Genomic DNA, 10,881 nt, shown 5'->3' with positions numbered 1-10,881 from the left:
TATATATATATATATTAATACCAGATTTAAATTAGATATAAACTAGTTCAACGGTTGAACACCAGATTTTGATGAGATTTAAATTACTACTCCACAATTCACTGTAACAACATCTATAAATACACCTACATACTGCTCTCATCATATACACATTTGTACGTATATATGTATGCATTGTGAATCATATCATAATTAATGGCATGTTTAACATTCACTGCGATTCTTATTGCTTTGTTTTGGGTTTCTCTACTGCTACTACTCCAATTGACAACGACTAATGCAACCAAAGTTTCTCATGATGGTAGGGCCATTACAATTGATGGCCAACGTCGACTTCTCATTTCTGGTTCCATTCATTATCCACGTAGCACCACTAAGGTACCGAATATCATACATTCTTCTTTATAATTAATTAATTATACATATATATATACATTAATTTACTTTTCATTACTAATTAAGTTGTATATACATGCATGATGATGATCCATATATATATATATATATGGTATTTAGATGTGGCCTGATTTGATTAAGAAAGCAAAGGATGGAGGAGTTGATGCAATTGAGACTTATGTTTTTTGGAATGCCCATGAGCCTTTTCGTCGTCAATATGACTTTTCTGGCAACTTGGATCTCATAAGGTTTATAAAAACGATTCAAGATCACGGCTTATATGCGGTTCTTCGCATTGGACCTTATGTCTGTGCCGAATGGAATTACGGGTATGCATGTCTTTCTTTTTTGCATTATAAGTTTTTCAAAGCTAGCTACTTTTATATATATATATATATATATATAGAATCTCTTATTTAATTATTTTGATAAAATGGCTTCAGAGGATTTCCACTATGGTTGCACAACATGCGTGGAATAGATCTTCTACGAACAGCTGATACGGTGTACATGGTAATCATGCATCTTTGAGTTATTGACAATTTATTACGATTTTAATTATATATAAATAAAGATGGTAGATTATTTGTCTAGACTAAGAAATTAATATTGTAAGGCAATTAATATAATTACTTGTTGTTGTTGTTAATTAGAATGAGATGCAAAATTTTACTGGAATGATAGTGGATATGGTAAAACAAGAGAAATTGTTTGCTTCGCAAGGAGGACCCATCATTCTTGCTCAGGTATATATATATATATAAATTCATGTTTAATTAATTAGTTAGTGATATATGCTTGAATTAATTTATATTGTATATTAAAACTATAATGAATAGGTCGAGAATGAGTATGGCAATGTGATGAAACCTTATGGGGATGCTGCAAAAGCCTATGTTGACTGGTGTGCAAGGATGGCTGATTCACTTGATATTGGTGTCCCATGGATTATGTGTCAACAGGATGATGCTCCCCAGCCTATGGTAATTATACATACACACACACACACATATATATATATATATATATATATATATATAACCATTCATTCGCATAATATATACTTATCAACAATTACTTAAATTTCTATTTAAAAATTGATCTGATCATAATTAATTAATGTTATCAGATAAATACGTGCAATGGCTGGTATTGTGATCATTTTACACCCAACAATCCCAACAGCCCAAAGATGTGGACTGAAAACTGGACCGGATGGTATACAATTGGTTTTTCCATATATATATATATATATATATATCATCAACGTACTTTTCTTCTTCAATGAGATTTATTTAATTATTTTGGTTTGGATATATCAGGTTCAAGAGTTGGGGTGGTTCTGACCCCATGAGAACAGCGGAGGATCTTGCTTATGCTGTTGCAAGGTTTTTTCAGCTTGGCGGCACTTTCCAAAACTACTATATGGTATTATATATAACTATAATGAATTAAAATTTCATATCTTCTCTTGTTTTTCCTTTATATATATATAATTAATTCAATGATTTAATTAATATATATATTACAATGACTCCTGCCTGCCTGCCTGATTTGTGTCAGTATCATGGTGGCACTAATTTTGGTAGAACTGCCGGCGGTCCATATATTACAACCTCATATGACTATAATGCACCTCTCGATGAATATGGTACTTCAAATTTTCACTTTACATTTATTAATTTCTCCAAACACATGAACATGATGATCATATTCCAAATATGATTTTTGGTTGATTATTTAATTACTAGGCAACTTGAATCAACCCAAATATGGGCACTTGAAGGAGCTCCATGCCATTCTCCATTCAATGGAGAAGCTTCTTACCCATGGCGATGTTTCAAACCAAGACCTGGGGAATTCCATTTCGGTATATATATATATATATCTATATATATATAAATAATTATAAATCTTATTTGCAGACAAACTTGATTACTTTGACAAGTTTAATTAATTTTGTGGGGGATATGTACATGCAGGTGACAACATACAAGACAAGTGATGGATCTGGTTGTTTCTTGAGCAATACAAATACAACAGCGGATGCTATGGTCAATTTTCAAGGAGCATGGTATGATGTTCCTGCATGGTCTGTTAGTGTACTTCCCGACTGTAAGAATGAAGCATACAACACTGCCAAGGTAACGTACATAATATATTAACCAAATTAATTAAAAAGAAATATAATATTAATTATTAAATTAGCTAGCTAGATCTAGATATATATATATATATATATATATATATATACTCATCTGATTCTGATATTGCATGCATGTGTGAAGGTAAACACTGAAACATGGGTGATGGAGATGAAAGCGAATGACGCAGAACATGAACCAGCAGATTTGAAGTGGGTGTGGAGGCCTGAGATTATCGATGATACTGTTATCAGAGGGGATGGTCAGAGAACTGCTTCTAAATTAATGGATCAGAAAGTGGCTAATGATGTTAGCGACTACCTGTGGTACATGACCAGGTATATATACACACGTATTTCAGAACGAACTACATGATGCATTAGCATTAGTTAGTTAATCAATTTTGGGTCGTTGAGAATTAATGTAAGTTAATCATAAATTAACTTGTATGTATATGCATGCAGTGTGAATCTTGATGAAAATGATCCAATTTGGAGTGAGGATATGAGGCTGAGAGTGAATTGTACTGGCCAAGTTCTTCATGCATTCGTGAATGGTGAATATGTTGGCAAACAATATGCTAAATATGGAATTTACAATTATGTTTTCGAGAAGAAGATTCAATTGAAACCTGGCCCTAACCAGATAACCCTACTTAGCGCCACTATTGGGTTTCAGGTAAAATGACTGAACATTAGCTAGTAGTATTCATTATCTTTTTCTTTTACCAATTCAATTAAACTATATAAGATCATGCATGTTAAGTTAAAGATATGAAATGTATGTATATATATATATATATATGCAGCATTACGGATCGAAATTCGATGTGGTTGCAAATGGTGTGAGTGGTCCAGTAGAGATCGTGGGAAAGAAAAATGATATAAGGGTGATTAAAGATGTGTCATCCCAGAAGTGGTCTTACAAAGCCGGCATAAACAGCATTGATCGCAACAATAAGCTTCTTAAAGTCGATTCTTCCAAGTGGAAAGCTCAAGAACTTCCGACACAACGAAAAATGACATGGTACAAGGTAGGTCAGATCGATGTGTATATATGGTATATAGTTTGAGTATTTGCATGGGTTAATTAAGAAATTGTTGGATGCATGACAGACGACATTCAAGGCACCAATAGGAAGAGATCCGGTGGCATTGGATCTGGAAGGACTGGGTAAAGGACTTGCATGGGTGAATGGGATGAGCATCGGGAGATATTGGCCAAGTAACATTGCAGAAGACAAGAATTGTACGAATAAGGCTTGCGATTATCGTGGTAAATATGACAACTATAAATGTGTTAGGTATTGTGGGAAAGCAAGTCAGAGGTGGTATCATGTTCCACGATCATTCTTGGTGGAGGGAGAGATGAATGAGTTGGTTTTGTTCGAAGAGTTTGGAGGCAACCCATCTTTGGTGAAGGTGCAGACAGTGAGGGTTGGAAGGACATGCGGGAATGCTTACGAGAACAAGACGATGGAGATACGGTGCCAAGGTGGGAGCATCAGGGATGTCATATTTGCTTCATTTGGAGACGTTCAAGGGAGGTGTGGCTCCTTTGCAAAGGGAGCTTGTCAAGAGAAAAATGATGCGCTTCACATAATAAAAAAGGTATACATGTACATATCCATCATTGTTCAAATATTAATTTGCTAATTAATTGTTTATAAATATCAATTAATTAATTAATTAATTACTCTCTCTCTCTCTCTCTATATATATATATATATATATAAAACAGGAATGCGTTGGGAAGGAGCAATGCCTTGTTAGAGCAGATGAAGGCGTGTTTGGATCCAAAAACTGCCAAGGCCTCCGGAAGAGACTTGTTGCTGAAGCAGTTTGTTGATTTGATTTCTTTGGTTTTTCAATTTACAAATTAAGAAGCAACTGATTAATTAAGCTACGTAGCTATCTTCATGGACTTTATTTCCTTTAGTAATTTCCCATCCATATCTAAATTAACTAAGTTTATCTTAATTAATTTAATTTGTTTCTTTAAACAATATTATTTAATTAATATAATCCTTAATTTGATGACCCAATTACTGAGTTAATTAATTAATAATGGAGGTGAATTAATTGCATATAAAAACAATAATATATAATTAGGGTAATTCTTCCAAAGAGTTACAGTACATAGTAACTAATTAAGAGAAGAAAAAAAGATGAGACGTGGTTAATTGTTTGTTTCAAAAATCAAAACATATAAGAGCACCCCCACCCCCACCCCCTTTTGCTTTGGTAAATTTATAAAAATAACCGTTTTACACAAACCTTTGCCACAAAATAACTACATTTTAAAGGTTTTGTCAAAATAACAATCCGGATCACCCCCGGTACATAATGGGGGCGATCCCCTTAAAAAAGTAAAAAAAAAAAATTCCTCAAAAGTCGAGATTACTGTTCACCTCGTTGACCGTGTTTGACCTCGCCCGGGGGCGATCCATACTATTCACGGGGGCGATCCGTACTGTTCACCCGTGAATTTTTTTTTTGAATTTTTTTTAAAATTGAAGTTGTATTTTTTTAACTTTTTTAAAACCAAATTTCATGAGGAAAAGATTTAAAAATAAATCTTTATAATTATGGAGACACAAAAATTAATGTTTTTCCCCAAAAATCGGCGTTATAGAGTTGTCATATCATCAAAAACCGTGAAATCATATATAATGTCTGATTTTTTCTCCAAAAATCAACTAAATATTTTTTTTCGTAACCACAATTATCATCCGGTTATTTTATAACAAAAAACCGTGAAATTTAAAATTAAAAACAAAAAAATAGAGGTCAAATTTCGTCAATCAGATATTATATCTGATTTCCRAAAYACAAAACADARAAAWTTAATTTTTGCGTCTCCATAATTATAAAGATTTATTTTTAAATCTTTTCTTCATGAAATTTGGTTTTAAAAAAGTTAAAAAAAATACAACTTCAATTTAAAAAAAAAAAAAAATCATGGGTGAACAGTACGGATCGCCCCCGGGCGAGGTCAAACACGGTCAACGAGGTGAACATTAATCTCGACTTTTTAGGATTTTTTTTTACTTTTTTAAGGGGATCGCCCCCATTATGTATGGGCGATCCGAGTGGTTATTTTGGCAAAACTTTTAAAATGTGGTCATTTTGTGGCAAATAGTTGTGTAAAACGGTTATTTTTATAAATTTCCCTTTTGCTTTTACTTTTACTTTTACTAGGGGTTTGTGTTAAGATATAATAAAATAAAACAAACTTCATTCACGGATTTTTTTATTGGAAAATTCACTTAAATAACCATTTTATACCATCTCCACCAGCAAAATAATAATTTTGAGGAGTTACGAAAATGAACACCCGAATCGCCCCCGGAGGGCAATCCGTACACTAGGGGGCGATCCCCTTTAATTTTCTTAAGAAAAAGTAGAAAAATAAATAATAAAATAATTTAGGTGGGTCCCACATGTTACCTAAAGAGAAGATATCACTATTCAGTCTCGATTCGCGTTCCCGATCCCTTAGGGGGAGATCCATGTCAGCAAACAACCCCCCGAAGGCGATCCACGTCAGCACCCCCGGGGGCGATCCAGCCCATAAACCCTTTTTGTTTTTATTTTTTTTGCGGTATTTTTAATTAAACTGATACGCTATTTAAATTGTATTTTTTTAGAACCAAATTTCATAGTTAAAGGTTTAAAAATAAACCACGATAATTATGGAGATGCAATAATTATTTTTATTTGATTTAGGGGGACGTAAATCGGATATTATATCTGATTTACGAAGTTTGACCGCTATTTCGTCTTTTAGTGTTCTTGATTTGACGACGATTTGACAATTAAGTGGTGTTTTTAATAAAAATGAAACAATACTTAAATTGTGTTTTTTAACCTATTTAAGTAAAAATTTAATGGTTTTTTTGTTATAAAATAAAACCATGATAATTGTGGTGACGAAAAAAATTATTTTGAGGTGATTTTTGGGAAAAAAAAATCCGATATTATATCTTATTCACGTAGTTTGACTGCGTTATTCGTCTTTTCGTGTCTATGACGGCGATTTGACGATGTATTTTGTCTTATTACTTAACGTTTTATATAAATAGGCACTGGTGGTGGGACCATAATCTCACCATCCCCACCGTGAATCGCTCGTTTTCTCTAGAAAAACCGATCTTGGACCATCCCCACCGACCATCCCAACCAAAAAAGACCACCATTCTTCGATATACCGTCATCCACCACCGTTTGACGACATCGACCACCTTCCGCCGCCAACGACCACCATGATCCGCCGCCATCCACCACCGTCCGCCGCTATCCACCACCTTCCGGCTCCACCGACCACCGTCCGCTGCCATCCACTATGGAAACACCAGTAAATATTCTATCTATCTATATCTGTATATATGTATGTATCTAGACTACTTGGTTTTGTATGTCTCTCTATATATATCTATATATATGTGTATCTATCTATAGGGGCCTAATCAAATGAGAAATGATTAGTTTGTGGCAACTGTGAGGTCCAATTTTGAGTTAAAATTATAATTAGAGGGTATATTTGGTATTTTTTAAAAACTCATCTCTCCTCTCTCATCTCTCCGACCTCCAATCTCCGGCCTCCGATGAAATCGGTATCACAGTATATCATAATGGGTATCACATTGTGTATATTTGTTTTTAAGGTTTGAGTTGGTATCACAGTATATCACAAATGAGTATCACATTGTGTATTTTTGCGATTACTTGGTGCCTGCCGGATTAATGTTCACCGGAGGCCGGAGAGATGAGAGAGGAGAGAGGAGAGAAAAGTTTTTTAAAAATGCCTAAAATGTCCTCTAATTATAATTTTAACTCAAACTACCATAATTATTAATTTTCTAATTTATCCGTTGATTTGTGGTTGATATTGGATCTCACAGTTACCACAAACTAATCAGTTATCCCTTGAATGGACCCCTCTATCTATCTATCTATATATATATATATGTATGTATGTATCTATATATATATATATATATGCATATATATATATATATATATTTACATGTATGTATGTATTAATGTATATATACATGTACATATATACGTATAAAAATACGTACATACATACGTAAATATACATAAATATGCGTATGTATGTAAATACGTATATATATATATACACGTATTGTAACATCCAATTTCTAATATGCCCAATTATTTGCTTAGTATATTTAATTATTGGGTTAAATAGAACTTATGATTTAGTGGGAGTTTGGGTATGAAGTTTTAGAATTTTATTTCTTAAGAATATATTAGAGGATTTGGGAAAATTTTACGTCGAAAAGATACGTAAAACTGATTTTCTTGGGAGATATTTTCTGGAATATTGTTGTTGGATGTTATAGATTATCTCTTTATGAGCGTGTAGGCGAAAACCTCATAGAAAACGGAGTTCCGAGCGAAAATTTATGAATATTTTAAGTGTTGATGGTCAAAATGGGTACCTAACCGGGCCAACCCGGCCCAACTCGAGTTTTAGCATTATAAATTGGAGTTTTGGCCCATTTTTCATGTTATCTAAGTCCAGAACTCACACACACATTAGAGGTGCGATTTTCACACACATAGACTTGATTCAACTCAAATCAAAGAGGAACTACAAGATCTTTGAAGGATTTGATCATCAAGTAAGGTATAATCTATTTTTGCACTTGTTCTTGGTTGACATTCTTGTTTTATGGATTGCATGATGAGATAGAGTTAGGGTTTCATATGGGTTTGAACTTAAGTGTATAAAATGAGTGCATTTTAGTGTTTTTGACATGAAATGGTCATTAGATTCAAGAGATTATCGAGATTTATGCAAGTTCATCATATGAACTTTGACTTGATTAAGTCATTGATTTGGGAGATAATATAAATGATAAAATAAAGGTTGGATTTTGGATGTTTATGTCAAATATGTTATATTAAGTTGAKATTCAGAAGTTRGWATATTTTGGAATCGAAATGGTTTGAGGAAAATGTATGAAAATGAGAATTTCGACTTTTGAATGCWTTGAAAGTGTGCAGACTTTGAAAATCTGTATAAAATCGTAGAAAAATCCAAATAAGGTGAGGCCAATTTTCTTAGTTAGATATTTGAGTCTAGTTTATTTCTTATTTTATGATCAATGCATGAATTCGAGCTTAAAATAGGCAAAACAGTTCTGCATGCAGCAGCTGTACATAGAAATTTAGGTAAAATGTTCAAATAGGATATGTGTATATCATGGGTTTCTTATATCGGTTGCTTATGAGATTTTGTACATTTACTCCAAGGGGTAATTAGGACATGTTTTGATACTTTGGAGGCAATCTAAGTGTGGTGAGCTCAATTCGGAGCTTTTCGGTATTACACGGTTGCCCGGTGAGTTATTTAGTTAATTGTTACATATTGATTTGAACATATATATTTTCATATGAATGTTTTGGTCTTGAATGGAGTCACACGATCTTGATTTGTCTTTGATTCCGTCTCTTGAGTCGATTCCATATTACTATCTCGGTACATCGGTCTGTTTTCCGGATCCGGACTTATTTGTTTTGCTCCATGTGTTGTACGCCATAGTACGGGTACTACTTCGTGTGGCACGCCGAAAGTTTATGGCGAAGTCAAGATCCCGGGTTGGACGGGTGAGACTTTCTGCTACTGTGAATACTCATTGCTCAGAACGGAGGAAGATCAATGAGTAGGGAACCTTGGCACATACCCGGTAGAGGAAGGCGGGCAGTGCGAGGTTTTCCGTAATGTATGATTCTGACTCAGACTTTGGCATGAGCCCGGGAGGTGAAGGACGGGGTGATGCACTGTCTTCGTTATGTATACCGATTTGATCTCTTGRTTCTTAATATTTATCGGTATTCTAACGTTGTTGAATATATTTGGTCGTTGATCCTGTCTCCTTGTTGTATTGAGCATCAATGGTATGATATACTATGGTGATTTGAATTTGGAATCCTATGATCTTGGCATCCGGTACGTAATTGTTCACTCGGTTCCTTGTAAGTCTCGGTTCATATCTGGATGATGTTTTGAACTCTATTATTGATAAGTGTTTATTATGTATGTTTATAAACATGTGCGATATTGATATGTAATACTTATTTAACTCACTAAGCGTTGGCTTACCATTAAGTGGCAACCTCTCTCAGGAAAGAAGACGGACAAAAAGAAAGATTCTGTTGTTTGACTCGAAGATTTACCGGGTATCTTGAAGATATCGATCTTGCTTTTGGTTAAATATTAGCTTATATATATATATATATATATATATATATAGTCTTGTCCCGTATTCTTTTGGCTACATAATTTGGATTTTTAAGTAAAAATCCGTTATATCCGATTTGGAATTGTGTTTTGGGTGGTTTTATCACTAAAATAGAACGGATATTTCGATGTTTTTCTAGAAATTAATATCCCATATTTTGAGGTTAATTAATGTTATGCCCATATTTGTGTGTTTCAAGGTGTTAGTCTCTGGACCATTGAATGGTCTCTGAACCATTGCCTCTGGTCCTTCATGCGTCTGGTCCTTCATGGCTCTGGTCCTTCATGGCTCTGGTCCTTCATGCCTCTGGTCGTTCATGGCCTCTGGTCCTTCATGGCCTCTGGTCCTTCATTGCCTCTGGTCCAACCATTGCCTCTGGTCCTTCATAGTCTCACCTTTGGTCCTTCATGGCCTCTGGTCCTTCATGGCCTCTGGTCCTTCATGGCCTCTGGTCCTTCATTGCCTCTGGTCCTTCATGGCATCTGGTCCTTCATGGCCTCTGGTCCTTCATTGCCTCTGGTCCAACCATTGCCCCTCTGGTCCAACCATTGCCTCTGGTCCTTCATAGTCTCGCCTCTGGTCCAACCATTGCCCCTCTGGTCCAACCATTGCCTCTGGTCCTTCATGGCCTCTGGTCCTTCATGGCCTCTGGACCAATTCATCGCCTCTGGTCCTTCATAGTCTCGCCTCTGGTCCATTTTCATCGCCTTTGGACTTCTTCCAGACTTAGTTGTTTCAGCAACATTTTCAGATTTTCCATTCTTGGCCCTGATGGTTTTGGCAAAACTTTTAGAATAATTAGGATCAATTTTTGGTCATAATAATCAGAAATTATATTTTATTGGAGATTTTTATAGGAATTGGTAATTTGGAGTTTGCTCAAGACAGATGTTACACGTATATATGTAAAGTTTTAATTTTTGTACCTATATATGTGTTGTTTTTACGTAATGTATCTTTATATACATAAATGTTAGTGCAATTTTTTCTCGATTTCACTACTAGAAAAACAGGTATCAGCGACGAATATCAGCGAGGGAAAATTTCCCTCGCAGATCAGCGAGG

The 10,881-nt window shown here is 34.7% G+C and overlaps 2 protein-coding genes across 2 annotated transcripts; both read left to right on the top strand.

The window, feature by feature from the left end:
• Positions 1-189: 189 nt before the first annotated feature.
• On the top strand, positions 190-1,301 carry LOC112516760 (beta-galactosidase 15; the record flags this gene model as incomplete). Its single annotated transcript, XM_025123979.1, is given in 6 exon segments — positions 190-378; positions 517-674; positions 676-725; positions 842-909; positions 1,050-1,088; positions 1,236-1,301. Coding segments are annotated over 6 exon segments (564 nt in total), but the record flags the coding sequence as incomplete, so codon positions are not given.
• A 5-nt stretch (positions 1,302-1,306) lies between these two features.
• Positions 1,307-4,195, top strand: LOC112516759 (beta-galactosidase-like). Its single transcript, XM_025123978.1, has 10 exons — positions 1,307-1,379; positions 1,526-1,614; positions 1,719-1,824; positions 1,960-2,047; positions 2,148-2,266; positions 2,379-2,540; positions 2,685-2,878; positions 3,005-3,218; positions 3,349-3,573; positions 3,656-4,195. The coding sequence occupies exons 1-10, from the start codon at positions 1,311-1,313 to the stop codon at positions 4,193-4,195; spliced, it is 1,806 nt and encodes a 601-aa protein (XP_024979746.1). The 5' UTR covers positions 1,307-1,310.
• The last annotated feature ends 6,686 nt before the right edge of the window (positions 4,196-10,881 follow it).

The sequence above is a fragment of the Cynara cardunculus genome (assembly GCF_001531365.2).
Source record: "Cynara cardunculus var. scolymus isolate 2C chromosome LG 8, CcrdV1, whole genome shotgun sequence".
In the NCBI taxonomy this organism is placed as follows: domain Eukaryota; kingdom Viridiplantae; phylum Streptophyta; class Magnoliopsida; order Asterales; family Asteraceae; genus Cynara; species Cynara cardunculus.
Note: the sequence above shows the minus strand (reverse complement) of the source record. Positions and strands in the feature narration are given on the sequence as shown.